The sequence below is a fragment of the Bos mutus genome, chromosome 28 (genome assembly GCF_027580195.1).
Source record: "Bos mutus isolate GX-2022 chromosome 28, NWIPB_WYAK_1.1, whole genome shotgun sequence".
NCBI classification, from domain to species: domain Eukaryota; kingdom Metazoa; phylum Chordata; class Mammalia; order Artiodactyla; family Bovidae; genus Bos; species Bos mutus.
Window position 1 is genome coordinate 12,888,809 of NC_091644.1, and position 27,748 is coordinate 12,916,556.

The following is a 27,748-nucleotide window of genomic DNA, read 5'->3' on the forward strand; positions in this document are numbered from 1 at the left end:
GTCTTATGTCATACTACCTGGAGAAATATTGAGTGTGGACATTGTGTTTCTGGAAATTCTGTGGTAGTATAGTTTAACTTTTGCATTTTTTCCCATTTTTTTCATAGTTCTCCATCCAGGAAGAGAGTCAAATTCAGCTGTCTGGCCAAGGAGCAAGTTCTCAGAATCTGCTATTTACTCATTTTCTTTTTCTGTGTAACAAATCCAGTCTAATGATTTCCTTTTTTCTCCCCCAGCTTCTAAAAGTTTGCCAAAAGGTGGACTCCTAGGGGACAAGTCATGTTCTAAATTTGCTGTGTTTTGAAGGGATTTTCTTTAACTTCTAATCATTGACATATTTTTGATTTATTTTTTTCTCATTGCTGCCTTGGAATACGGCCCCTACTCTATTTTAACTGCACACTGGTAGTGATATATTGTGAGTAAAACGGGTTCCCAGCAGCCCAGAGTCCAGTTCCCCCTGTCTTTCTCTAGAAGAGATACTTCTTTTATTTTCTGTACAGTTGCAGTTTCTTTTTTTCTTTTGGTATTCATGTTGCATGTAGCAGTAACATCATGCCCCAACTCGGTCTGCAGAGTAGCCTGGAGCTGGAGAACCCTGCGAGCAGGGAACCCCTCTCTGTTCATTCACCTCCCACCCCCTCCATGGCCCCCCCCATGCCCCCTCTGCCAACCTCTTGCCAGCTTCTGGCGTTGTCTTATTTTTCCACTTGAAAATAAGACCTTAACAACAGTGTTTGTCTTGAAGGCCTTGTCTCAGGGACCTTGAGGGGACACTGAGTCGGCTGAGGTAATTACCACTAGCTCTAGAAGCCTCATCAAATGGGGGTCATTGTCATGCTTGCCTTTGATAAATTATACTTGGTCTCCTCTGCTATTAAGCTTGAATTCCTATCCTGAAGGAAACACATATGCTACATATATATTCCCATGTTGTGATATATATATGATATGTACCAGTACTTTATATGTAAAAATGTACATTTTTATATATAAGCATAGAGATATATAGAGAGTGATATATTTATTACACCATACGTGCCTCTCTACACGAAGTAAGTGCTTGAGAGAGAATTAATTGGACACCCAACTTTGGGACTGTAAGTACCTAAATTGCCTTACTGGAGACAAGTATTTCCACAGTGGTAATTATTTTCTATAGTCTGTGAAGTACCTTGCTTTAAAATAAAATTTCTCCCTCAGCAATACCCACTAGGACATACCTAGTTCCTGTATACCTAGACATCTATGCAAGATCTGCTTACTCGTTTAAGGCAGAAAGGGATGGCTCAAAGACTATGTTCCGTTTTATTAATGAGCTGTGTAGAAGCCTGGATGAGTAAATGGAAGTCTTTGAGCCCTAAGTTACTCAAAGAGTTGGACCGTCTCTCCCAGCAAGATGTGGCAGTTGATGATGACCTTTGAGGCCAGCGTTTCCGTGTGAGCCTTGGAACAGTACTGCTTTCCACGGCACCAGCAACAAGCACCCACCTTTACTCGTGTACGAGAGACCCGACCTATAGACCGTTCGGTACAGCAGCCCTGGAATGTGGAGATGTTTCTGCACCTGGTCCTGTCTGACTCCTTTGCAGAAGAAGAAGAAAGTTGGTCATCTGGTTTGGGCTAGTCATTGGAGGGTATGGAACACTCTGTGTACCAACAAAACAAAAGTGACCTTCAATTTGGGGCAAAATTCTGCCAGAATTGGCTCCGTGGCTCCCTTTATCGGCAGAACATCTTGAAAAATGGCTTGAGGACATGGACGGCTTTCCTTCCTGCCAAGCTGCCTACTGTAGCTAGTGGAGGGAAACCATGGTGTCAGTCCGCAAACAAGTCCAGTGCCAAATTCTTCTGTCTTCTCCAGCCACAGTACAGCGTTCAGGGCAGGATCACCCTACTAGCTCAGTGTGCTCTCTGCTGCTGTCATTAACCAGCTTTTTTGTTCCCTTCTTTCCATTGCTGGAAAACTACCTGGGAAGGTCTTTCTCATCCCTCCAGAAGCTAGTTGGAGAATTTCACCAAGTGAAGACATCACTCCCCATTTATAGGACTTGAAAGAATGCTCTCGGATTCCCATCGTTCTATCAAACAAATGCCTCTGTCTTACACCTCAGTGGACTTTTTCTTCCATGGATATTTTGACTTAGAATTTTAGTTGCTGCCGAGCATACAAAGAGCAGCTCTAGAGTTCCGCCTTCAGCAAATAATCCACCCTTCATTGGACTGATTTTAAACATGAAGTTGCAATCTGAATTGAAGAGCAGGTTTTTGTTGTTTTGCTTTTTCTTCCACTCCAGTCTTGCCTCGAATTGCTCCATTTGAAACCTACAGTATTTTTTCCCAGCAGTTGGAAAACTCCACCTGAGCCTTTCAGTCCAGCACTGATTTTCATGCCCCTTCCAGCCCACCCTGGAAATTAAGATTCTACAATTGGAAATTGGCTGACAATTTGGTTGCTGATTCAGGAGGCAGATGGTGTGAGAACGGGATGGAGTCCAACTCCCTCTTCCATTCCAAGCTTGGCTCTGAAGGGCTAACCAGCAGAGAACCTGAACTTGACAACTGACTGTCAGCTTGACACAAGGAAAGAGCAGTAACCAAGCTAATCTATAGCAGCCCCTTCTCTACAGGTTTCCTTTCTCATGATCAAGACCTTTGCATGTATAGGAACAGTTGTCCAAGAGTATGTCTGAGACATCTTCCAGTTTTCAACACTTGAGTAAACAGCTTTGATGATGTCCATGAGGAAAATACTTTTGTCTCTAAAAATAGCACTAGGAAGTCATAATGGAAGTATTGGATGAATATGCACTTCATCGTGGTGAAGGAAAGGACATAAAAGCTTTTTCTCAAATTGTAAAACTGCTAGGACAAAGTTCTTAGAGGAGAAACACCTTTAGACCTAGGGTCTAATTCTTGGCAACCACATAACCTGTTTGCATCTGTGGCACTAGTCCAAGAACAAGAACCTTACGATGTGGGCCAAAAGAAAACGGAGTCTCCAGGGGCTTATTTCTCTACTTTCCCAGAGTTAAGCCAGCTGATGGGGACAATTAATTGAGCATAAAGTTCTAAGAACGCTGAAATGGAATGACACGTAGCTGCATCACAGACACCTCTCCTCGACACACTCTTGTCTGTTCCCTGTCTCAGGAAGCTATAACAGGGCTCTAAGGAGACTCTAAGTCTCCCTTGGAGTGCAAGGAGATCCAACCGGTCCATTCTAAAGGAGATCAGTCCTGGGTGTTCATTGGAAGGACTGATGATGAAGCTGAAACTCCAGTACTTTGGCCACCTCATGCGAAGAGTTGACTCATTGGAAAAGACTCTGATGCTGGGAGGGATTGGGGGCAGGAGGAGAAGGGGACGACAGAGGGTGAGATGGCTGGATGGCATCACTGACTCGATGGACGTGGAGGGAGTTGGTGATGGACAGGGAGGCCTGGCGTGCTGCAATTCATGGGTCGCAAAGAGTCGGACACAACTGAGCGACTGAACTGACCTGACTGAAGGAGACCCAGCCAGCCGGTGCCGAAGCAGTCCTGCTCTATGGGTCATGACTGCACAGCCCATGCAAGCTGCCACTTTTGACCACTCTAGGACCATGTCCTGGAATCTCTCTCGCTTTCATCCTGGCTCTCCCTTAAAAATCTTCTGTGGATTGGGAGAAGCCGCTGAGTTGAAATGACACTGCAGGGTTCAATTCTTAGAGGCACGCAGCATCTTCACCCAGCTTGGCCGGATGGTCTGTTAACTAGCTGCTCTTCCACACGGATCCACTAGATGTCCTCACAGGTCTACTTAGTGTTACCATTGAGATCCTATGGAAAACTCCCTTTTCTGAGGATGGAGATTGGGGAAGAGAGCATTATGTGACTAGATAAAAAAAGAAAATCAGCAAACACCAGAGGAGAGAGGGCACTCTATGTGGCCAGAGAGTAGATAGGAACCTTAACTTCTGTTTTAAATAAATACTGAAACTTTCACAATTGCCCTTTGAAACCTAACCTTGGGAGTTTTAAGTGGCACTCTGATATCTGAAATTAACCTTCGAACCTACATCAGCTCTAAAAGAGGAAACAATCATGGAGACATGGAAATAAAAAACATCAGTTAATTCTGAACAGCCTCAATTCACTAAAACAAAAACGAAGGATTAGGAAGCAGAGAGAAAGTCGAGGCGGATGAGGACGGTGTTTTCTAAAGTTGGAGATCCATGACTTAATTTTGATAAAATTTTACGGCTTGAAAGTATAATTTTACACACAGAGTATCTACTTCTCCTGGAACGGCTACTACCAGAGGGACACATCCTCATCCATTTTTAATTAAAGAGCCTGTTTGTGACTCATAACATGGCCCAGTGGAAGGTTCTTCCTGGCTGGGACATAACATCCTTCAAGCCCGATGGATCACAGTCACCAGGAGGAGGTCAGAATGGGCCTTCCCTTCTAAGAAAGTGGACCCAGAAGTGTATAGGTGAAGACACCTGATGGGGGATCGGTGAAAATGGACTGTTTCAGAAGTAAAGCAGAAGTGCCAGCCTCCTAACTGGTGGCACCTTGGTCTAGATGCTGTAATTCACAAAGGTTTATCAGCGTGTGGGGCTCAGTCATTTTTAACTGTTTCTGTCTTGTCTTTCAGCCTCTCATTGATCATTCTTGCTGATTTTGTGTGTGTGCGGTGCTGCTTGTTTGTCTCCTGAGATTTCTATTTTGGATTTGGTGTGACTGTAAAACTGATGACTGGGAAGGAATGACAAGAAATAGCATGCTTTCTTTCTTATGCATATGCTGCTTTGGAATGTGAGTGCTGACAATTAACATTTAATCTTCTTATAGCAAAAGTTTTTTTTTTTTTTTTTTTTTTGATGCTTTGATTACCAGTTTCAGCCTGTTCTTGCATGCTAACACTATGAAATTTTAGAACAATGCATGGTCTCCAGAAGAGCCAACAGTAACAATTGCAAACAGTCCCCGAGAGGCACTGATTTGAAGTTTGTGTTTCCTCCTGAACCCTTATCAAGTAGGAGGTTTCAATCACCCATTATGATGGGTTTACCCCTGACAAAACCGTTTCAAAAGTTATTCCATCCCTTCCTCCCTCCCCTTGTCCTTAAAGACAGTATACATATAAGAACTTTTTTTCCCTATAAATGTGTCAGAGTCTATTACTGTGTATGAACCCAAAATGGCAGTATGAAAACGAAAACCAGGCACTGTTGCTAATGAGAAGCATAGCATTTCAGAGTTTGATGGGCTTCTCTTCTGCTACAGCATTTGATTAAAATTTTTTTCAAAACAATTTATCTACAGCGAAACAAAAAATCATCTTCGTTTCCCTCCTCTGTGTAAATAACAAGTCAATATTTCCAGTAAAAGAACTGAGAAGGCAAAACCAAGCAAGTGGTCTGTGAGTTGGGCACCAGATCTGGATGCATTTAAAATAACTTGATTTTCATGTCTTCCACCAAAGGCTGTTTTCCCTTTCTTGACTTCAACAACTGCTGTTTGGGGTGTCTGGGCAATCATACCGTGCCTTCTAAATTCTTCTGATTCAAATGCTATAGTGGAATTTTTTTCTTTTTTTTCTTTGCTTTTTTTCTTTGTAAAAGCTAAGCTCAGGAATGACGCATCGAACAGGGCTGGGGCTGCATGGTGATGACCTGAACAGCTGACTAGCTAGGATGCTAACAGAACCTGTCGCTAGAAGTGTGAGCCAAGATCACGGGAATGGAGTTGCTGCTGAAGAGATCTCTCATCCATCTCCCCCAGTGCCTGTTCCTCACAATCATAACGTTCCCCCTGCTTGACAAATAGACTGGATGGCAAGTCATAAAGGTCTTAGAACAGGACTTGACCCATTGGAGAGATTTAAACCTCTCTTCCTGGTGACGGTAACATTCCAAGAGGGCAAAACCACTGGCCATATTTTAAAGTAAGAGTGCAACCATTTCTCCGCTAAGAAAAAAAAATGGAGGAAAAATGACTTTCAAAATGAAAGGTATGGGCACAGGGAATAACACCTCTCCAGTCTAGCTGACTATTTGGCTGTGATGCTTGGAATAAACATGAATTCTTCTCCCATCTTGTGAGAGGAGCAGGCAGGCATGTGCTAAGGATAAGTCATGATGTTTGCCTGCTGTAGCATCAAAATGAGGTACAAAAGGTTCTCGTTGTACTGAAATCTAAATTGGCTTGAAGGGTGGAGGTGAAGGGCCTTCAGAACTAGAACAGTGGGGTCCAACAAGTTTTGTAGGTCAGCACTCAAGTTGGATTCCCAGGCAGTGCAGAACCTATGATAGTGGCTTAAGACAAGCTCTCAAGGCCTCATGCAGATCTCAGTAAGATATTTTACATGGGATCTATTCTCTTGTCTCATGTTTTGTAATTTCTCCTCTATGCTGGCCAGTATTTTCTGTATAGGAAAAAATTATTGTTAACCAATAACCCTATAACTTTCTGAATTTTTGGTGGGTGGGGAGAGAAAAGCAGATGCGATTTTCATTCTCTGAGCTGTAAGCAGAAAATACACCCGTGAGGAGCTTAGTGCATTCCAACAGACCAACATCTCATATGCTTCTGGTGATTTCTTATTTGTGAAATGCTTTTAATGTCAAATATGCAGCGTTCGCCTTGAGTAGCTGCATTTCTTACATGGACAGATTTGGATATTTGTTCTGTCAAGAGTAAATTTAAATTCCTGTAGGCATCATGTAAACTCACTCTGGGGAAGTTCAACAGAGGCATCCTCAGATTCGATATTAACATGTAATCGTTTCATATCTAATTTGATGAAAGCTTATCCCAGCCTCTGCCTAATGCCCAGAAATGGATGGAAATTAGAAAGCCTACATATTAGATATTCTTGCATCTTGCAAAAAAAACCCCACAACATTTATTGTACCCAATAAGGAATTAATTAATTGGCTGTGTGTATATTGTGTCCTGTATTCATCGTGCCAGGGGAAAAAATATGTTGGTTGTGTTTTTGCTGTCTCTAACGTGTGTTGCTTCTTATCCAACAACACTGTTGTCATCAGCCATGCCTTTTCTGTGGTCACTTGCTTTACATAGGGGAGAAAAATAATACGCAGCAGCCTTGGAGGACTCTACAGGCCACTGATGCTTTCTCTGCTCTTTTCGATGTACAACCAAACTGTTACCAAGAGTCTCTCTGCATTTTATTTTTTCTGGGTCAAGACTGTTAATGTGAACTAAGACCTGTGTTCAATCCCTTCAGCTCCCTTCCAGCTGCCTCGCTGTGTGTGACTTTGCCATTAACTACCGCTCTTCCTCTCCTCCCATCCAACCCCTGTGGTTATAGCCAAGATGTCCATCTACAAGAGAATGAGACGGGCATGTTGTTTTGATTGCGGACGTTCTGAGCGTGACTGCTCGTGCATGTCAGGCCGTGTGCGTGGTAACGTGGACACCCTTGAGAGAGCCTTCCCACTTTCTTCTGTCTCTGTTAGTGATTGCTCCACCACTTTCCGTGCCTGTAAGTTCAACCCCTACACACAGAGTTCCGTATCTGTGCTGTCTGTGGCGTCATCCCCGTCTGGTGTGCCCCGTGGTGCTGTGCTTGCCTCCCCCCGCATGTGGTGGCGTGTTGCCCTCGCTGCCTGTGTCACTGTGTGTGCTGGGGAGGCTTCCCTCCCTGTTCTGTGAGCTTAACGTTTCTTGTAAGAGCGTGCAGGCTGTGATATTATAATCCAGTGACATTATTCCTCTCTCCTTTAAAGAAATTAATCTGACAGCACATCAAATGCTGAATTGATACAGAGATGCATGGAAATGTATACCTTCCTCTTTGGGGAAAGGCGTCAGACATTGGATTGGGTTGAAAGGAGGTAGGAAAACGATGTAGGGAGAACAAGCCAACTCTGGCATAAAACTGCTCTTAGTGAGCTTAGATACTTTCCAAAATACAGCAGGGTTTCCATGCAGACGGGTTTTTTTTTTCTTTTCTTTCAGTGTCTTCCTAACTTGTATCTTGTTCCTCTAGTACCGGATTGCCTCCTAATGCTCTGAAAAAGAATATTCTGAATCTGCCAACCCTTACAGGCTGGTGGATTCTAGAGTTTTTCCTCCCAATGATGATTCATTCGAAGGATCAGTCCATTACAAACTTCCTTTTCCCCCTGTTTAACTAAGCTGTCTTGTCACAATGGTGATTCTGAATAACAGCAAAAATCATAAGCCAAGAATCTCCCTGGTTTCCTTGTGTCCATTGTGCAGTCCTTGGGGTCAGTCTTTGCCCCCCGCAAGCTCAGAAGGGTTACAGAGTCTCTCGTGGTCTTGTAGTGACAGCTGGCACGTCTGAGTCTCACCACACCCCCGTTCCTCGCCTTCAGCATGGGCTTGGCTGGTGTTTTACTGAAACAGTTCATAGGTGATATTACTGAAAGTTCCAGCTTATTCACTGAGGGTCCTCTTCTAAGGGCAGACGAGGTTGTGGTCTGCATGAGGACTTGGATACCTTCAAGGGTGGCTGTCACCGCATTCGGTAGCATGAACGGTAGAAGCCGATCCTTCCGTCTGTGTTCATCACTTCCTCTTGGAAGCACCCGCCATATTTGTTGGTAATCATATTATCCATTATCTTTTCTTCTAAGTGCCCAGAGCTGGTTCAACTAAATTTTCACCAGCAGCAGTTACTTCATACTGGCACCAGGGGGCGGGGAGGGAAGAGCAGTTCACTCTTGAGAATTTATCCCCATGAGAAGTTAGCTGGCTTACATGCTAGTGTTGAAGGTGAGCCCAGCATGATGTGCTTGTATGGCTGTGACCCATGGGGTGTCCTGGGCCGAGGGAGCCCTCATTTCACTGTACGCATTGGAGTGTGGCAAGCCCGGTGCTGATATTTGAACTCACAGTTGAGGTCTGAGACGTTATTTGTGCTGGGAGTGGTCTTAGGGGCCTTTGGAAAAGTCTGATCTAGGACCAGAGAATCATCATTGTCTCTGGTTTGTGATTCACTGCTCCTTCACAACAGTGCCAAGGGATAGGATTAATTATTTTTACAGTGACACTGAGTAGATGTAGTGTGAGAGAGATTTTGAACTGTCCCAATCACAGTGGCCTAACATCCTCAAAAGGAAATTTCCTTTGAAAATTTTCAGATGCCACAGTCCATGCCCTTACACCATTCTTCTCATCACAGATCTCTCCAGTTCATATGACACCACCACAGTGAGCTGAGTCACAAACATGCAAAGAACCTGTTTGTCTGTGATGTGTGGCAAGACACCAGGTTCAAAGACAGGAGCTGGGGAGGTGGGGTGGTGGAGGGGTGAGCTCTAGTGAGCTCCAGTTTGACCACATCTCTGATTGATGGCAGCAAATGTAAGCACCAGCCCCCTCGGTTACCCACGTAAGGCACGACTTCTATTTTGAAGTAACCACTGGGCTCTAAAACCTTGGCCAGAGATCTAGTGGAGAAAAGGAAGGAGCCACTCAGGCTCTAAACTCAGGCCTGTGGTCATGTCTTGGCACTGGCCGCCTCTACCAATCACAGCAAATCTATGTCCCCTGCTTGAGGCCCATGATGCCTAGTATGTGCAATTTCCATCTTATGCAGGCAAAACCATAATTGGAGGGATTTCTCAGCTCTGCAATTTAATCCAAGTGTTGATGGAGACCAGGAGAAGAATTAAGGGTGGGATTGTCCCATCTACTCAGAAGCATCCCGGGCATGAGATTGTTGTCTTTCTACGTATCCAGCATCAGCCCCACTATTGCGAATGTGGAGCTCTGGGCTGTATGTCGAAGGCGTAACTGGTACTGACAGCTCAGGGGGGAGGTTTGCCTCCTCTGTTTCATCAGCCTCCCCGCCGTCGTCACTCCATCATACAAAAGCAGATTTCATCCATCCCTGTGTGAGTCCACTCACCTTTGACCATTAATAATAAGTTAGAAAAATCCGTTCCAATTTGAACCCCTCCGTGGGCCCACGTAAGCCCTCTTCTCCAATTAAAGGATGTCTATGTCTATGCAGAATTCCGCTGGTAGAGCTCCAATAGCAATCCCCGGGCTCCCCTAGCTAGTGGTGGGGTTGGGTGGTGCCCATTGGACAGGGCTGGTTGCCTCAAAAAGCAGTGGTGAGAGTGGGCTTTTCATTAAATATGAACAGATGTGAGACGTAGAGGGTTTGACAATTAGAAATGGCAGCAGAAGGGCCCTTGCATCAAAGTGAGGTCAGATGGGCGGATCAGATTACTTCTCTTACATTCTTTAGTTGTTCTGAAAATCATCTTGAATTAGTGTCAGCAGAACCATGATGGGTTTTGCCCTTTGTCTTTTATGCCGGGGCTGTATTGTTTCCCAAGACAGTCATTAAAGGTCATTATACTATTATGGAGCTTGCTTTGGTCGCAGTTTCCTAGTTGAGCCAGTGTATTTTGGAGACTCTCTGATTCACTCTTTTGCCTTTCCTCTACCTGTTTTTTTTTTTTTTTTTTCTTATAAGGGGAAAGATTTCTGTCTTCAAGGGACATTAAATTGAAATGCAAAGTCCCATTATGTGTTTTCTGAAGTGGGAAAAGAAGTAGCCAGTTCCCAGAGGAGCAGTGATATATTAAAAGTGTTCACACAATTTTAGAAATCTGCCTCCTAACAGCAGGGCCTGCCTGCTCCCCGCACCTCTCCTTGGAGGTGTGGCCCCTTACACATTCCCTGTGTTGTTAAGTCACACACTTTTCTCACAGATGTCTCCTTCTGTTGAACTCATGAGATGTCTGTGAACACTGTGCTGACAAAAAGATTTGCAGAGAAGGAGGAGTTCTTTACAAAAGACCTAACAAGCAATGTCAGAAAAGTTAGACAAGGGGTGACCAGTAAGGATGCATCACAAGGCTATTCTGTCTATTTTTGGCAGGAATGAACCATGCAATATGGTAGGTTAGAATTGGTGTGCATCATTTTGGGATCATTCTGATTCTGTTTCTACTTTGCCTGATCCTAAATAAAAGTACCAGCTATCTTAAAAGATGCTCAGATAGTATGGGCCTCAGACTTTTCACAAGTAGCTATGTTCTAGTACTCTCAAACACACACACACACATACACACACACACACACATATGACTGACAGTATCCACACACACACATAAATATAGATTGAAGTTCTAATCGGTTCCACTTCTCTTCCATATAATTTTGTAAAATAGTGTCTTTTCTCTGTTTAGAATTTATTCTTGTTATTTCAGCCTGGCCTGATATTTGATTGTAAAGTCTAATATAAAGGGGACAATCCAAATTATGATACAGTGACAACATAAGACCCTATTGATTCAGACCTGCTGAGGTCTGCCTGACATGGTGCTGGCCTCAAGCCATCAGTAACCCTGGCATGAACAAATTAATCATGAGCTCGAAGAGAAATAGATCTTTTGACTTGCACACGGAAATAGATTCAGCTAAAGGACATGTATGATCACTCACACTAGCCTTTCAATTTACTAATAGTTTAAGCCTGCACAATTACATACACCCACTTGTGCATTGCTGTAGCTAATTTTAAATGGTGCACAACTTTTCTTTTGGGTGTAAATATAATACAAGGAGGCATTCAACTCTAATGGTTTGGTCAAGAGAAGTCCAATACGATTAGGTTGACGGGAGAAATACCAAGATCAGTTTAGTGTAATCTTGAGTCTTGTGAGATAATAAACAAAAATCAGCTTATCCCAAGTAGCCTTTGGTTTGTACAGGCAGAGGATTAATGTTGTCAGTAGAACTAAAGTCACTCGACTGCACTAATGACATTTTGAAGTATATAAAATCAGATACTAGGGCAGGGGTGCAAATAGCTCCAGAACAGTGTCTGTAATAGGACTCTATGCTGACAGTCACCAATGCCTGTTGCAGGGAGATTTAATGTAATAAGCTGCCTTTAAAAACCAACAGCACATAATTATCTCAGTCCTTTTCTGTAGGTATAGTTTTGGGTGACTTCCTCGAGCTCCCCAATCCTAAATTTTGTTTATTTTTGTTTATTTGTTTCTGGACCTTGAAACCAAAGGCTTTTTCTTCCCATGACCACCGTCAGCGGTAGAAAGAAAAAGGATAGTCAAAGCACACTCAGCCCAAATCGATCTAAATCATGGTTTGCCCTGTATTTTTTAAAACCCATTAATTCTGGATCTGCAGTATCTCCCATTTGTTCATGCTTGCTGGTGGAATCTCTCTTTCTCCCTTATCCCTCCCTCCCTCCCCAGTGTCCGTTTACAGCTACAAATACTACAGCAACCTTTGGCAGCTGCCCTACCTCTTTAGGCTTGGCCCATGTACCCTGATTTGGCCAGTTGCACTTCATCACAGGAAGGGAAAAACAGGAAAGCAACTCAACCTGGGAAACCATTTAATCATTCCACGCATAATGGACCTCAATGGGAATCTTAGGGCACTTTTGTTGGTAGAAGGCAAGACTGCAGAAGCCCACATCTGTCCCTGGATTTTCTGGTAGCCACATTCAGCAGCAGGGTGACACAATATATTCTTTCCTACAGTGGGCAGCTCACTGTAAGACAATTTGCACTTCGTAAGACAACCATCATGTTTCGGCAAAGTTTCCTTTGAAATGAATCCTTTTAATTGTCCATCTCTAAGGACATCTCTATACAAATCATGTTTTTATTCATAATAAATAACTGCTTTTTCTATTATGACACAGGTCTAGTGAAAGCAACTGACTTGCATTTGGGGACCGTGACGTGCTCTCCTCTTTCTCTCAAAAATAGTACCATTGAATTCTTCAAGATAAATATGCTGTGAAAAGACACTGCATGTAGATGAAAGAGGAAGGGAACAGTAGGCAAACAGCAGCCAACTTTTTAAAAGAAATCCTTTGAAACAGAGCTGGGAGACAGGAAGTACAATAGTCAGATTGAGGAGAGGAGAGGGAGCTTTGTGTGCATCCCTGTCTGTGGGACACCCTGCTTCCCAGGCATATGATTCCTTAATAAGGGACTGGGCTCTTCAAGGACAAACCGGAAAAAGCGTTGGCATGCCACGAGGAAGCTAAACAGAAGTCCTTATGCAAGGTGACATGGAAATTATGTTTGCATTTTTATTTCAGAACAGTGGCCAGTTGTCACCATACTCGCCCTGACAGCTCCTACCACCAGGCAGGGGACCCTGCCTCTTACCTCCATGGTGGAGGGCAGATGTGGCCAGTTGGCTCGCCATCTCCCCCCTCCTCCCCTATAGCAGGCGACAGATGCCAGGGCCAGCCCGCCTTTCACTTGAGCTTTCTTGTCAAGGCTGTGCCTTGAGCCCAAATCCTGACCTTTACTGTATGAAATAAAGTCCTGATGAACAAGCAGAGGTTTGAATTAGAGCAGGCTTGGAGCAAATGTCAAGTCCATCTCTGCCTCCCTTCTCCACCTGCACCAGGAGCCTGGATTAGACCCAGGCTGGAGTTTGCAGTGCCTTAGGCTTTTATGGGTCTGGGGAGACATAACTTATTAACAAAGAGTTATTAAATTTTTATCAATTTTACAACACAATGTAAATGCCTCCTATGAATCTACATTGTATTCATTATCATTTAAAACGTTAATTAAGTCAAAGTTGCATTTAATTTCTCTCTAAATGGGCCTCTGGGAAGAGGCTTTTAGAAACATCTGTGGGAGCGTGTGGCTCGTGGAGACAGGGAATCCCCCAGCCCGCATTCAGGACAGCCCCCTGAGTTGATTGCTATCGCGTGTCTGTGGCTAATTTGTTGTGATGCGATGAGGCATTGTCTTGAATTAACATCAGACTGAGGATGGTGTAAAGCCACTGGAGAGAGGCTTGCAGGGCGGCGGCCCAGGCTACACTGCATCCTCCCTGCAAATCCCATCCAGACGGAAATGAGCAGTTGATCTGAGCGCTCTGGTCTCAATCAGGCTTTGGGACCTTCTCTTCTCATATGGTGCCCATCATGTCAGTTGGATGCTTCTCTGATCTGAGATGGACATTTGTCATCTGGCCCAACAGATTTAGGACATTTGCCAGCATGCTTATAGGAAAGTTCTCAGCGTTTGGGATCTCTTTGATTCGCGTTTAAGCCTACAAGCGATGAAGCGCGGAACGACATAATGGGAACTGTTTTCAGAATAGAGTGGATGTAGAGAGTACACACAGGTCATACTCATTGGTGAGGAGGGAAGAAGGGCTACTAAAATTTGCTGGAAAATCACTTTCCCCTTTTGAAGCAAGGTTGGCACCTCTTAGTGTATATATCTTGCATCATCTAGGACCCAAGGCTTGTTTATGTAGCAGTGCTGGGAAATGGCCAGTTGCTTAACTTGGATTCACGTTAAGACTGGCCTTAGTATAATATCTACTCTTACTATATACTTCAGTCATGTCTGTTTGTGACCTGTGGCCTGTAGCCCGCCAGGCTCCTTTTTCCATGGGATTCTCCAGAGAGAATACTGGAGTGGGTTGTCATGCCTGCCTCCAGGGAATCTTCCCGACCCAGGGATCAAACCCACATTTCTTACAGCACCTGCATTGGCAGGCAGGTTCTTTACCACTGAGCTACCAGGGAGGCTCTTACTATGTGCAAGGGACTCTGCTAACACTGCAGGGGGGTGTGTGTATACATGTGTGTTTGTTGTTGTTAAATTGAACACCCATGTAGCGTTTTCTGCATTGCAGGTGCTATTCTGTGCCCTTTACAAATATTATTTAATCTTTACCATGAGGTAGTAATCTTTATTTTCAGTTGAAGCAATTGTAAATGACAGATTTGTGCATTGACAGGTGTGGCAACTGAGGCACAGAGAGGTTAAGAGATTGCCAGGAGCCACACAGTGAGTCAGTGGTGGGGCTGGATTTGAGGTCAGGCTGGATGGTTAGTTCTGCAGCCTTTAGCAGATTGACTTACTGAAGAAGATGGATAGGTCAGTCTGTCTCCAAGGAAGGGGAAGAAAGACGAGGGTTCCAGTCCTGAGAGCTGGAGATAATGTGGGGATTATTGTGAGAGAGGGAGGGCAGGCCTGGAGGCCACCTCCTATTGGTCAGCTGAGGAAAGGTTACACAGGACGGAGCAGTTCAGATGTGCTTTGGGGAATGGGAGGCAGAGAGTGTCCTGCCTCATAGCATGAGAGAGGGTGTGGCAGCAGAGGATGGTGGCCGGTGCCTCCCAACAGCTGGCCACCCAGTTTGGCTAGAGCTTGAGACCTGTGCCCGGGAGTGCCAGCAGAAGAGCCTTGAAGGGTGAGTTGTTGTTCAGTTGCTCAGTCTTGTCTGACTCCTTGTGACTCGATGAACTGCAGCACACCGGGCTTCCCTGTTCATCACTATCTCCTAGAGTTTGCTCAGACTGATGTCCATTGAGTCAATGCTGCCATCCAGCCATCTCATCCTCTGTCACCCCCTTCTCCTCCTGCCTTCAATCCTTCCCAGCATCAGGGTCTTTTCCAGTGAGTCCGCTCCTCACATCAGATGGCCAAAGTATTGAAGCTTCAGCATCAGTCCTTCCAGTGAATATTCAGTGTTGATTTTCTCTAGGATTGACTGGTTTGATCTCCTTGCTGTCCAAGGGACTCTGAAGAGTCTTCTTCAGCACCACAGATCAAAAGCATCAATTCTTCAGTGCTTAGCCTTCTTTATGGTCCAACTCTCACATCTGTCCATGACTACTGGAAAAATCACAGGTTGAGTAGGGCCCTCTTATTAGCATAAAAAGCATTCTAGGTATTTGCTAGGGGAATGGGCCATAGAGGCTTTGTCTTGGGAAGACCTCCATGGCAGGCATGGAAGGAAGGACTGCACCTGAGGAGGTCCTGAGTAACCCCGCTGTGAGAGTGAAGAAGACCATCGAGTTGGGGCTATGCCAGGAGGAGGAGGGAGCAAGCTCCCCTCAGAAGCCCAAAGAAGGAAGACTCCATCTAACAGCCTCTAGGACTCGCAGCTGAAGCACATTATCCGGATACAATTCCAAGAAATTAAATCCTTTTAAAAGAAACTTGAATTAATGGCACTGAAGTGGCTGAATTCCATTAGTTAAATTTCTTGAGCTTAATTCTCCCCAGGTGACCCAGCAGTCATTGTGATTCCGACTGGGGCTCTGTGAAGTCGTCTTCTAGGGAATTTCCTGAAGTCATGGCTGGGAAAGAAGAAGAGGGCAGCAGAGGATGAGATGGTTAGATAGGATCACTGACTCAATGGATATGAGTTTGAGCAAACTCTAGGAGATAGTGAAGGACAGGGAAGCCTGGCATACTGCAGTCCATGGGGTTGCAAAGAGACACCACTTAGTGACTGGACGACAATAACAACAATACGGCTGGGACTAGAGACCTACTGGGTTGCCTCCACTGCCCTTGGTCTTGGGGACCCACTCCATCAATTTTCTTTTTTGAATCAGTATTTCTTTTTCCTCCCTGACCAGCCTCCCATTTTCCAGCAAGACCCACATCTTGAGTGTGTTGATGGGGATAGAGCCAGGCATCTCTGAATCACTGGCATGAATGGCCTTGACCCAGGCTGAGCAGCAGAAACAAAACCAAGGAGGGCCACCAGCGGGGCATGTGACCAGCCTGAGGGTCGTGGCTCAAGCTGCCTGCAGTGGCTTCAGTTAGAGCTCCTGGGGATTCTTTTTTAAAATCCCTGTGTATGGCAAGGCGACTTTCTCCTCCCATCTTTTTCAGAAAGACAGAACATCTCCTTCCATCTATGGAGGGAAGAAAATAATCAAGTGCTTCATGTCCCATTCACTGAGAATCCACCGTCGTTTCCAACCACTTATCCAACTCCAGTGGAAATACAAAACACATTTCCTGTGAAGTATGGCCACAAACAATCCGAGGAAGTCATGTGGCATTTCTAAGTACCATGGTGCAATTTTATCTTCTTTTTCATTTCTCAGTGCACATGAATTTGATCTGAGTTCACTGTGTCTGTATGTGAGCATCCAGGACTGGAGGATTTATGCACCCCTTCAAGCCCAAAAGGTGGTTGAAACAGCACAGAAAAGCACACGGATCCTGAGCTCTCAAGCAGTGGTAGAGCATGCATGCTGAAAATGCCATGTTCTCAGAGGTCTACTCCTAAACCAACATTTTTCTTTTTTGGGCCATGCTACATGACTGATGGGATCTTAGTTCCCTGACCAGGGAATCTTGAGCCTGCACCCCCTGCAGTGGGAGTGCAAAGTCTTAGCCACTGGGTGCTCCATCATGTTGAATTACTTAGATAATCAAGGCATCATCCATCCTCACATTTGCTTACCAAAATTTTGCTTCTCCAGCCAAACATTTTTTCAAAGAGAATCTGAATGGACAGAAACAAGTTCAGCGTTGTCAGAGCCACACAGTTGAAATTTCAGATAGCATCAAAAAGGCTTTTTGATAAATAGTGCCTCGTTTGCAGAGAGCTTCTAGACAAACCCCTAGATTTTTGTTCTGAGGAGGCATTCTTCTGATGTCTAGCTCAGATGAGCTGGGGAAAAAGGGTCTGGAGATTCCAAAGTGGCCTTCCTTCTCTGATCATGTCATCTGGTCATCCATAGGAGGAGCTACCCTCGCACCACCAAGGGAAATAGCAAAAGGAAAACTCTTCCAACCTCTTCTCATAAAACGGAAAGTCCTGGTTTTATCCCGTTCTGTAGGATAGGATGAGCACCACCAAATACTCCTAAAGCTAAAGAGAAAACCCTGTGCACGAAGTGCAAGCTTTTGAGGCAGGTCTGCGTCAGGGACGATCAGCTACACTGAAAGACTTAGAAGTGAAGTGAGAAAGACTGCTCCTCGGAGCTGGAGCCACATAAGATGGTACCTACAGGGGCGCTCTGCAGACCACCAAGCAAGGGCTGTCTTTTGGGAGTGGAGCTGACTGCTTGCCTGAATGTGATCTCCATTCGAGCCCTTGCCAGCTTTCTGGGCTGGAGCCAGTTGGATTGCCACTCAGTCAAGAAAAGACCTGGGGGACTGCCTGCCTTCCCTCCAGGGCCAGAAATATACTACACTCGCATTCTTGGCTGGGCTTTGTGTTTTGGCAAGAATACCTGAATAGGAGATGGCCTGAAGGGTTCCAGTTCAGTAAATATTTGATGAATGAATGAATGAAGGATTCTCAGCCATCAGCTAAAGGAATAGAAGGTCTGCCAGAAACCAGATGGCCCCAGATCTGTGAAGTTTCCTAAAACTTTCTAAGCCGCTTACAATATAGTATGTACATCTGTACAGATACAGGTATACAGATGTAATGCATGTGTGTGTACAAGAAGATTCAGAGGGAATAATACAGCAAGAAAAAGAAAAACTAGGACATAACTGAAGGATCTTGAAAAATCATCAGCTAGGAGTTACAATCCATATTCTTTGTGAAAGTTCAATACTGGGAAAGAAGATCTAGAAACAAATACCAAAAAATAAAATAAAATAAAATCACAGTAGACAAAAACCACCAGTGTTTCAAATGAGGAAAGACAGGGATACCACCATACAAAGTATGCTCATGTATGTAGTGTGTTTGTCCCAGAAAATCAAGGACTTGTGGTATTTGCATTCAGTTTTACTAATTTTGATGAAGTTGACCACTTTCATGTGAGTCAGGGTGACACAAACATAATAATTCATCAGGTGGGGTCATGTGAGAAATGGGTCCATTTGTAGAGAGCTGTGACTATTTGTAGATGACCCGGTCAACCTGCTGAAATGTGGAGACACATCTAAGGCCACTCATGGCTTCCATGTGGCTCAGATAATAAAGAATCTGCCTGTAATGCAGGTGACCAGAGTTCTATCCCTGGCTTTGGAAGATATCCTGGAGAAGGGAATGGCTACCCACTCCAGGATTCTTGCCTGGAGAATTCCACAGGCAGAGGAGCCTGGCAGGCTGGGCTACAGTCCATAGAGTTGGAAAGAGTCGGACGTGACTGAGCGACTAACACTTTCGCTTCATGGCTATTAAGATCATTGACAGTGACTTGTGGGCAAATCGAGTCCTACAGCACCAGAATGACAATTCCTCCCACCTTAAGGTGTCCGAAGGCTTCATGTCTCGTGGATATTTTCTATTGTATCATTTTTCTGTGTGTTCTTCTCAAGATAAGAAGTGGGCAGGGAGCTTTCTCCATTGCTCACAGAGCTCTCTCAGGATGTACCAAGCGTTCCCTTACCTTTGAGTGGTTTTGAATTGCTCTTGCATTTTGTCAAGGTTGATCTGGTCATTTCTTCAGTGCAGATGAGTCAGTTTCCACATATGGCTTATAACATATCCAACTGAGAGAACACATTCACAGCGATTCTTCAAAGCCCAAGCCCTAAACAGGTGTTCCTGAAAAAGGAGGTACAGTGACCCGCAGAGAAAAGAGATGCTCAGTGAAAATGACAGAATGAAACTTGCCATGAATGCAGACAGGGAGGAGGTAGAGATTCAGGTTATGTGGCCTGGAGGTCTAGGGATGTAGATGTGAAATACGCAAGGTGCTAGTTTCTGGGAGGGCCGCTGCTTCACGGATTTCTCCCATGAACACAAAGATGTATCTCTGATAGGCTAACATCTCCTGTCTTTTTCTCTGCATTATAGTAGGGAACTCCCAAGCTATTCCCACTCACTTAGTGTAGTGAACTAAGTGATCTCCTTGGCAATTAAAGCTTGACATTCTTGGGAACCTTCAGGCAGGGAAAAAGAGAGAAGGGGTGAGATTTGTACATTTTCTGGGGACTTAGAGAACAGTCCTGATGCAGTCATGTTTTGATTTGTTCACCAAATGGATGTTTGGCAGATGCTGATTGCTATCATAAGAATAATGCCTTAGGCGCCGACATTGTCTTATTTTATCTAGGCAGTCCCAGAGTTGACATCATCCCTTGCTCTCATGGGCCTTTGCACGAGCTTTAGAACCTCTCTATTCCTTAGTCTCCTCTTCTGAAAAAAGGATAATAGGACCTCATGGACCAACTGTGACTCTGTTTCTCATCATTCTTTATCTTACTGAAGTTGCCTTATGACTTTTCCGTCTCTAAAGTAGACATAGAGATGGTGAATTCAGTATGTTTTTAGAAGAAGGTCGGAGAGCAAATGAGGGGAACAGAGGACTGGGAGAGAGAACATTTCTTTCCTTTTAAATTCCATCCAAATTTCTTTTCTTGATGGTGATCTTGATCTCAGCTGATCTTTGAGGCCTGAGTGGTGTTGAGGTTTCATAACATCACCTCTTCCAAATTTCTTTACAAAAAGTTGGGCTCTTCTGCTTGTTGATTTCCCTGTTAGTAAGATTAGTGCAAGGATCAGGGTCAATGGTACCAAATACCTACACCCTGCCTTTGTCTCTTTCTTTGAGCAGACCTGATGTGGGGACAGTCTAGAGATGGCTTGAGTAAGTATTGATACACATTTTGAAATCCTAAGGGTTCTGTGTGATCCTGCTCTCTCCTCCATCCTACTGATGGCCAAGCCATCTAGTTTGATCTCCAGATTACATTTAAAGCCCTCTCTTCTCCTTAGTGGCATTGCTAACTTCAAGCCCTCATTTTTTCTCTCATCTGTTATACTACCGCTGCCCGCCACTTAATTAGTCTCTCTCGCCACTAAACCGCCACTGCATTTATTATATTAAAGCACAGATTTCATCATGTTGTTATCCCATTTAAAGGAGAAAATAATAAACTTTTGATGGCTTCTCATTTTCAATAGGGCAACCTCCAGCCTTCAAAGCCCTTCACAGTTTGATGTCACCTTGTTTTTCTAGTTCCATTCTCCATGTATCTTTCATCTAACTTTTCTTTAAAAAATGTCTAGTTTTCGTTATAGACACATTTCTATAACTTTTCCCTGTGCCTGTGATTCCTCTGCTTTTCTAGCTGATAGAAACTTATCCATCCTTTAAAGCAGAGGCCAGCCAGTTGTGGCCCTTCTCCTTGTTTTAGTAAATAAAGTTTTATTGTAACACAGTCACAGCCATTCATTTGCATGTTATCAATGTCTGCTTTCAAGTCAAAACCACAAAGTTGAGTAGTTGCAACAGAGAGCAAAAGTAAAATAGTTACTACCTGACCTTTACAGAAAAACACTGGCTGACTCCTGATTTAAGCACATGGTTCAAATATCGCCATCTCTGTGAAGACTTCTTCACTGCCCCACCCCCCTCAAATGGATGTGTCTTCTCTAATTCTGTTAACAGTTCCTATAAGCCTCGTTTATTTATTTATTTTAAATTGGAGGATGATTGCTCTACAGTATTGTGTTGGTTTCTGCCATACAGCAATGTGAATCAGTCATAACTATATATATGTATGTATGTGTGTATATACACACACACACATATATTTATATACACACACACACACACACACACACCCTCCCTCCTGAGTCTCCCTCTCGCCCACCCCATCCCATCCCTCTAGGTCATCACTGAGTGCCAGGTTGGGCTTCCTATGTTATGCAGTAACTTCCCATTAGCTATCTATTTTACACATATGTATCAATGTGTATATATATCAATGCTACTTTCTTAGTTCATCCCACCCTCTCCTTCCCCTGCTGTGTTCAAGTCTGTTCTCTATTCTCCACTCCTTCATTGAAAATAGGCTCATTGGTACCATTTTTTGATTCCATATGTATATGCATTAGTAAACGATATTTGCTTTTCTCTTTCTGACGTACTTCACTCTGTGTAAAAGGTTGTATGTTCCTCCACCTCACTACAATGAACTCAAATGTGTTCCTTTTTATGGCTGAGTAATATTCCATTGTCTATATGTACCACAACTGCTGTATCCATTCATCTGTTGATGGACATCTAGTTTGCTATAAGCCTCATTTAGAGCAGTTTTCATACTGAGCTTTGTAGAAATAAACCATGCGCACACACAACTCTCATTGGTCTTTGGATTCCCAGTGTATTACACACAGCAGCCAAGGCACACAGTAGGAATTCAACACAGATTTGCTGAATAACATATACACTGTGTTGGGATTATGTTTCCACAGTTTATTAGGCACGAATCTCAAGAGACAAGAAGAGATGAGCTTAGAGGTCTTGCTTCTTGTTTCCTCGTGCTGTCTTGACCAAAACATTTGTTTCTGAGCAGCTGCTTCCTTTGACTGCTTAGAGTACTCTTGATGAGCTGGGTGCAGAAATGAGCACTGTTTCTTCTTTCTTCCACTGCTTCTCCGGTAGGCTGAGTGTTTGGAGTCTGTGGTAGATCTGGGGATGCTGATACGTTCCCTTCTATATGTTATCAGGCCTTTGAGTCTTAATGGTTGAGGTGCGAGTTGGGAATGCATGGCAGACCCATTATTTCACTTCTCCTGGAGTAACCTCACAAAGCCCTTCAGATCTGCAGTACATTTCTAACTCAAACAAGCTGCTTTCATCGAACTCTGATCCCCCATTAATTGAATTTGTCCCAACTGGTTTGAAGGCAAGGCTTGTACCTTTAATCGCTCAGACCCCAGTCAGCTGCGGGGACCTTCTCTCGCTGTGCTAATACACTGGATGACCCACTCAAGTCTTTACAGCCCTAGATTGCAGAGTCCCACACATCTTCCACATCTACCTGGAATTGCTCCTGGCAACCCTGTCTCTCCCCGTGAGTGGGAACCAGCTGAAACGGGAGAGAAGATGCTCTCTGCTCATGCTCAAGACCCTCCTCCTCAAGTCCCCTGTTATAGGTAACTGGAGATGCCGTAGGCTTACAGGAGGCACTCTGACGTTTGATTCTCTTTACACATGTCTTACCCAACTTAGGTGGAAGAATGGAATGTGGAGGGATTCCACAGTTCAATTCAGAAATAACAAAATTGAGTATGTGTGTGTGTGTGTGTGTGTGTTAAGGGATGCCCCTTTGGTTGCTGGACCAGCTTCTTCTTCACTGTAGTTGTTAGAGATTAAATCTCAATAAGTTTTTGAAATTAGAGCAGGCTTCCCATCAGCTGAATGGGCAGTGGCACTCACCCACTTCCCATCCAAGAACAGCCCTACCTTCTTCTTAAGCTATGGAATGTTATCAGCATGGTCGTTTGGCTTGAGATCAAATCACGGCAACATAGGAACTGTCATTTTTCATTTTCTGGGGTCCTTTGATCCCATTTGGGGTTTTTTCGTTTCAAGTGAAAAATTCGATTCCTATTTGGATACATCTATCCTGTAGAGTGCTTTTTAATTTTTTTCTGTTAGAGATCAAATCAGAGTTGTAAGTAGTGTGGTCATTAGTTATCACCACCAGATTTCGCAGCCTACACTTTATTTCCGTTCTTACAAAATCACCAGCCTTCTCTGTTGCATACCGATCACTTGCCGTAAAGCCGCAACATGCCTTTCCCGGGTGCTTGGGTGTTAATTTATTTCACAGTTTCCTTTGCTGATCTAATCAGAGTCACCTATCACATTCCTGTTTCTTCCTTTTATTGCGTTCCTTTGCTATCACGTTTGTATGATCTTTTTCTGGAAAAAAATGACAGGTACTGTTTCTCACTCTATCAGTGACTTATATGCTCTGTGACTCCTATGGTGCCATTTAAAAAATATAACCTTTTACAGATGCAATCTTAGTTGTTTATAACTCAGGTTTTGTTATATGAGAAAATTCCCTAAGTGACACATTGGTTTAAGTCCAGTTTTTAAAGATGGGAAAAATATTCTCTGCAAAAACATTTTCCTCTAAATTGTAAATGAAGGGAAAGCTCTCCATTAGTAAGATTATGATGCATTTTTCCTTGTTTCTTAGTATATTGAAATGTGTGAACACTATTTTTATATAAGTGATCAAGTTGTGGAGTTTAATAACATGTTGTTAGAGGAAAAAGAGCCATCCCTTTTGATTTATTTGGATATTTACTGGGTGACTTACAGTGCTTTACGTATTAGAATTGGTTTGTCAACAATTAACATTCTAGGTTTTTATATAACCCATACTTCAGGTAATAGAGGATTATTAAAGTGCAACCAGTGTGTTAGAAATCTGCTGACTGGTAATAAAATTCTTATGTATAACAGCAGCTGAAAACTACCGCTGTATATTTATGCATAGATTGCAAGATAGATGATGGCCCCCACGCTGCAGAGGGCCTCGAAATGCCGGTCTACCAGCAGGTGGCGCTGCTCTTCTATAAATGAAACCTTCCTGGCTCACTCTAGGTCCTACCCTCAGCCGTCCACTCCCTGCTTTTTCTTTTACAGATTCTCTCTCCTTTATTTCTCTGCAATGAATTTCTAAAACTATGTTCATTTGTTTTTCTGTTGAGGAGACAGCCCTCAAATAAGGCGACGCCTTTAAATTGCAAAGATTTCCTTAAATCCAAGTTGCTTGATTTAAGGCTCATTTGGAACAAGTCCTAGTTAAATAACTGTTGCTGTTGTTAAAAGGTAACTACACAATACCATATTCTCACCCCTAAGACTGGATTACCTCTGCCATCTGATCATTGTTATGCAGCAAGTCTCATTCTTAACTAATGTTTATTTATACAAATTAATTTCCTAGGCTTCATTCCATAGCAGGATAATGAGGGTCATTTTTATAAAGGGGGCTTTTGTTCCAGATTAATGTGCTATATAAAAATGATTTTAACATAATGCTCTTTCATCAAGAATTACTTTGGAATCCAAGTTAACCAAAGAAGGTTGCTTTTCTCCTTGGGCCAGGACTAAATTTCTGACAAACAGGCTCAGAGGGTTTTTTGTTTTTGTTTTCTGATAAGATTATCCACACAAAGGCTGATCAGCTTGTCAACAGTGAGTGGGGAAAAACAAATGTACAGGCAAAACTTACTTTTGTTTTTTGTTTTTAATCCACCCACGGGTAATTTTTCAATCTTTTAAATTTGTTTAAAGACATAACTACATATTTTTACTATTTTTTTTTCTTTAATCTACAGTATTGCTTTTTTACAGGGTGTTTGCTATAAACATGGCTTATTTAGGAGACAGTGGATTTATTGAGATTATGTAAGGGGGGAATTAAAATACATTCCAGGATGACTCATATATTGGGTTTATTTTCTTCATTGTCAAATGGAGAAATTTCAATGCAAATATTTTACTCTTTTTGTAATTTAAAACTTTGAAACCATTAATTTTGGGAATACTGTAGGAATTTTTCTCTGAGTTTTTTAAAAAACTTTTTCTAGGCATACTAATCTATAGGGGTGTAGGTTAAGGATCCAGATGACATCATGTACATTCTTATTTTATCCACTTATATGCTTTTGGCAGAGAAAATCCTGAAGTGTTATTGGTTAGGTGAAACCATGAAGTATAGGATTGGGGGCAACATTTCCTTGCAGTGAATCCACTTGAAAACACTGGCTTTGTTGAAAATGTTTTTCAAAGTATTGATTGCAATCAGTTTTGTAGCTTCAAGTTCTGTGTATATGGACTGGGATCAACATGTATAGTTGAAGACAGGAAATAACCACCCAGGGTCAAGGGTAGATTTACTTGGCTGGGCTTTGAGGAAGCAGCCTGTGGGTTTCACAAGACCCCTTGCCCAGGCATTAAATAACTTTATTTTCCTGTGAAATATTTTACTCTCTAGAGTAAAATCAAGGCCTCCAATAGACCTGGACGGTTGCCAGGGGCCTCTTCCTTATCAATTCCGTGCACATGCGGTGCATCTTGTCTTGAACCTTTATAACTTCTAAGTGGCCAGAAAGAAAGTAGACTGAATTACGGGGATTTCTGATAGACTTTTCCAAGATGCAAACCTCATACTGTCCTCTCTGGATCTGAGTATTGAAATCAAAGGAAAAATACCTTCCAGAGGATTCAGATTATTACTAAGTAGTATCCAAATCCCTCCATTTGGATTTCAAAGCCTGTACACTTTCTGTGTTCCTATGTCCCCCAAATGTGCCTTTAAATAAACCTTCCTACTCCAGCCAAACTGCTTTTCCTTTAGTCCCTAGACTTAGTGACCCCCCATTTCCTTCTCTTTGCTCCAGCTCACCTCCCCACCTAGCATGCCCTTCCCACCCCCAGTTTATTCAGCATCACAGCTTGAGTGCCAGGCCCTGTGTTTGGTTCTGGGGATACACAGGTGAATGAGACTGACATCTCTCGCCATCCAACTCTTGTTTCCAGTCTTATTTTCCCTGACCTCTCAGACCTTTTCACCCTTTCTCTCTAGCGGGTATCATTTAGCCCTCACTTGATATTATCATGCAACCTTGTTATTTCATACAACTTGTGAATTTTACCCAATTATAGATAACTTTAATGCAGTTGGCTTGTTACTCCAGCTAGACTTGTGGATCTATTTTATTGTACATCTTGAAAAAGATTTTGGAAAAAAAGAAATGCCTAACCTCTGATCCCTCAGGATTTGTGTTGAATTGCTTTGGTGTTCTATAGAGTTCTCCAGTTTCTTCTATTGAAAGGAGGAGTTGAGAACCATTTCCCTTGGACCAGAAATCCTACTTTTCCTAGTCTTTAGTGCTTTGGGTTGAGTCTTTGGGTAGGAAGTTGTGGATAATTATTTGTGGTTGTAGGGTTATGAGGCCTTCAGTCCATGGCTGGCTCCTGTGATATCTGGCAAGTAACAGAAGAGAAGGTTAAGCCCAGAACCGTTAAAAGCAGAGCTGAAAAACTCCTATGCTTAATTAATGCCAGTCCTCAGAAGGGGAAGGGTCTTGCCAAGGCTACACAGTGGGTCTAAGCTTGGACCTAGACCTGGGCTCCTCACCACTTGGCTGTGCTTTTTCCCTCTGCAATGACACCTCCTTGGTAACTAGGAGTTATTTCTTAGAAACTTTACTAGGGGCTCAGCACTATAAGAGATTCAGAAATTTGTAGATTGCGTTATGAAACTTACACGTCTAGTTGGGGAGAAGGCATGGAAAATGGGAAACAAATAATAATGCAAAAAAAAAAGAGAGATATCAAAGGGGTGTGAGATGAGAAGTGCCAAGGGACTTTAAAGAAATTAAGGATTCTGCCTTGTTACAGTCATCTGGGAAGGTTCCCTTGAAGAAGCAAGCTAACCTGTTTCTTGAAGGGTAGTTAGAGTAGGGAGGTGAAAGGAAGGAACAGATGAGGAGTCGCCACACCTCTACCTCATCATCCCCCTGCCCCTCCTATCATCTCCCAGGCTCATGCCCAATCCCATGACCTCCCACGAGAAATCCAAGGAAAAGCCCCTCACAATCAGGCAACATGAATTTCCTGTAATTTAGAGGAAACAGTGGGGCTTCTCCATGTTTCCATCTGACTTTCATTTGTTGTTGCTCTGAATGGTTCCAGCCTTCTTCAATTGAGGCCCATTTAAACATTTTCTGGCTTTTCTTGTTTTTATGACACTTGGCATAGCCTAATTATTTTGACCCGAGCAGTTCACTGGGGCCATATGAAATATGGGACAAAGGTGACTGTCGACAGGACGTAGAGAATGGGGGTGGAGTGGTGAATTTCACCCCATTCTAGTGGCTGGATACCAGCTCAGTTGCTTTGGGCAGAGGAGAGTTTGTGAACCCATTTGAGTAGGACAAAATCAAAATAAAGCAGATTGGCCTTGTAATGGTGAAGAGCTCTAATTACTTTGACTTCTCAAAGCCAAGATAATAATGATGGGTAACATTTATCAAGAGCCTGCCAGGAACTCTTGTTAGCACTTTTCAAGCTATTCCCTTTTCTTCATTTTTTTCAATCTATCCTCACCACCACCCTGTGAGGAAAGATTATTCCCAGCTTATAGGTGAGAAAAATGAATTTAGGTAATTTACCAGGTACTCAAGTTCAGACCGAACAGAGTGGTTTCAAGTCCTGTGTGCTTAACCATTATCCTCACTGCAGCTCAGTAGTAGTTGAT

General features: G+C 43.3%; 1 protein-coding gene across 13 annotated transcripts in view; it reads left to right on the forward strand.

Annotated features, from left to right (window-relative positions):
• KCNMA1 (potassium calcium-activated channel subfamily M alpha 1) overlaps positions 1–27,748 on the forward strand; it is a 780,456-nt gene that overhangs the window by 626,855 nt on the left and 125,853 nt on the right. For 2 of the 13 annotated variants that reach the window (XM_070364782.1, XM_070364781.1), the window contains exon 19: positions 7,327–7,500. The exons of 10 other annotated variants lie outside the window; for them this stretch is intronic. In XM_070364782.1, the coding sequence (XP_070220883.1) occupies positions 7,327–7,500 (174 nt within the window). Of the gene's footprint in view, positions 1–409; positions 419–7,326; positions 7,501–27,748 lie in introns of all 13 variants that reach the window. One more of the 13 variants, XM_070364785.1, reaches the window with a different exon arrangement.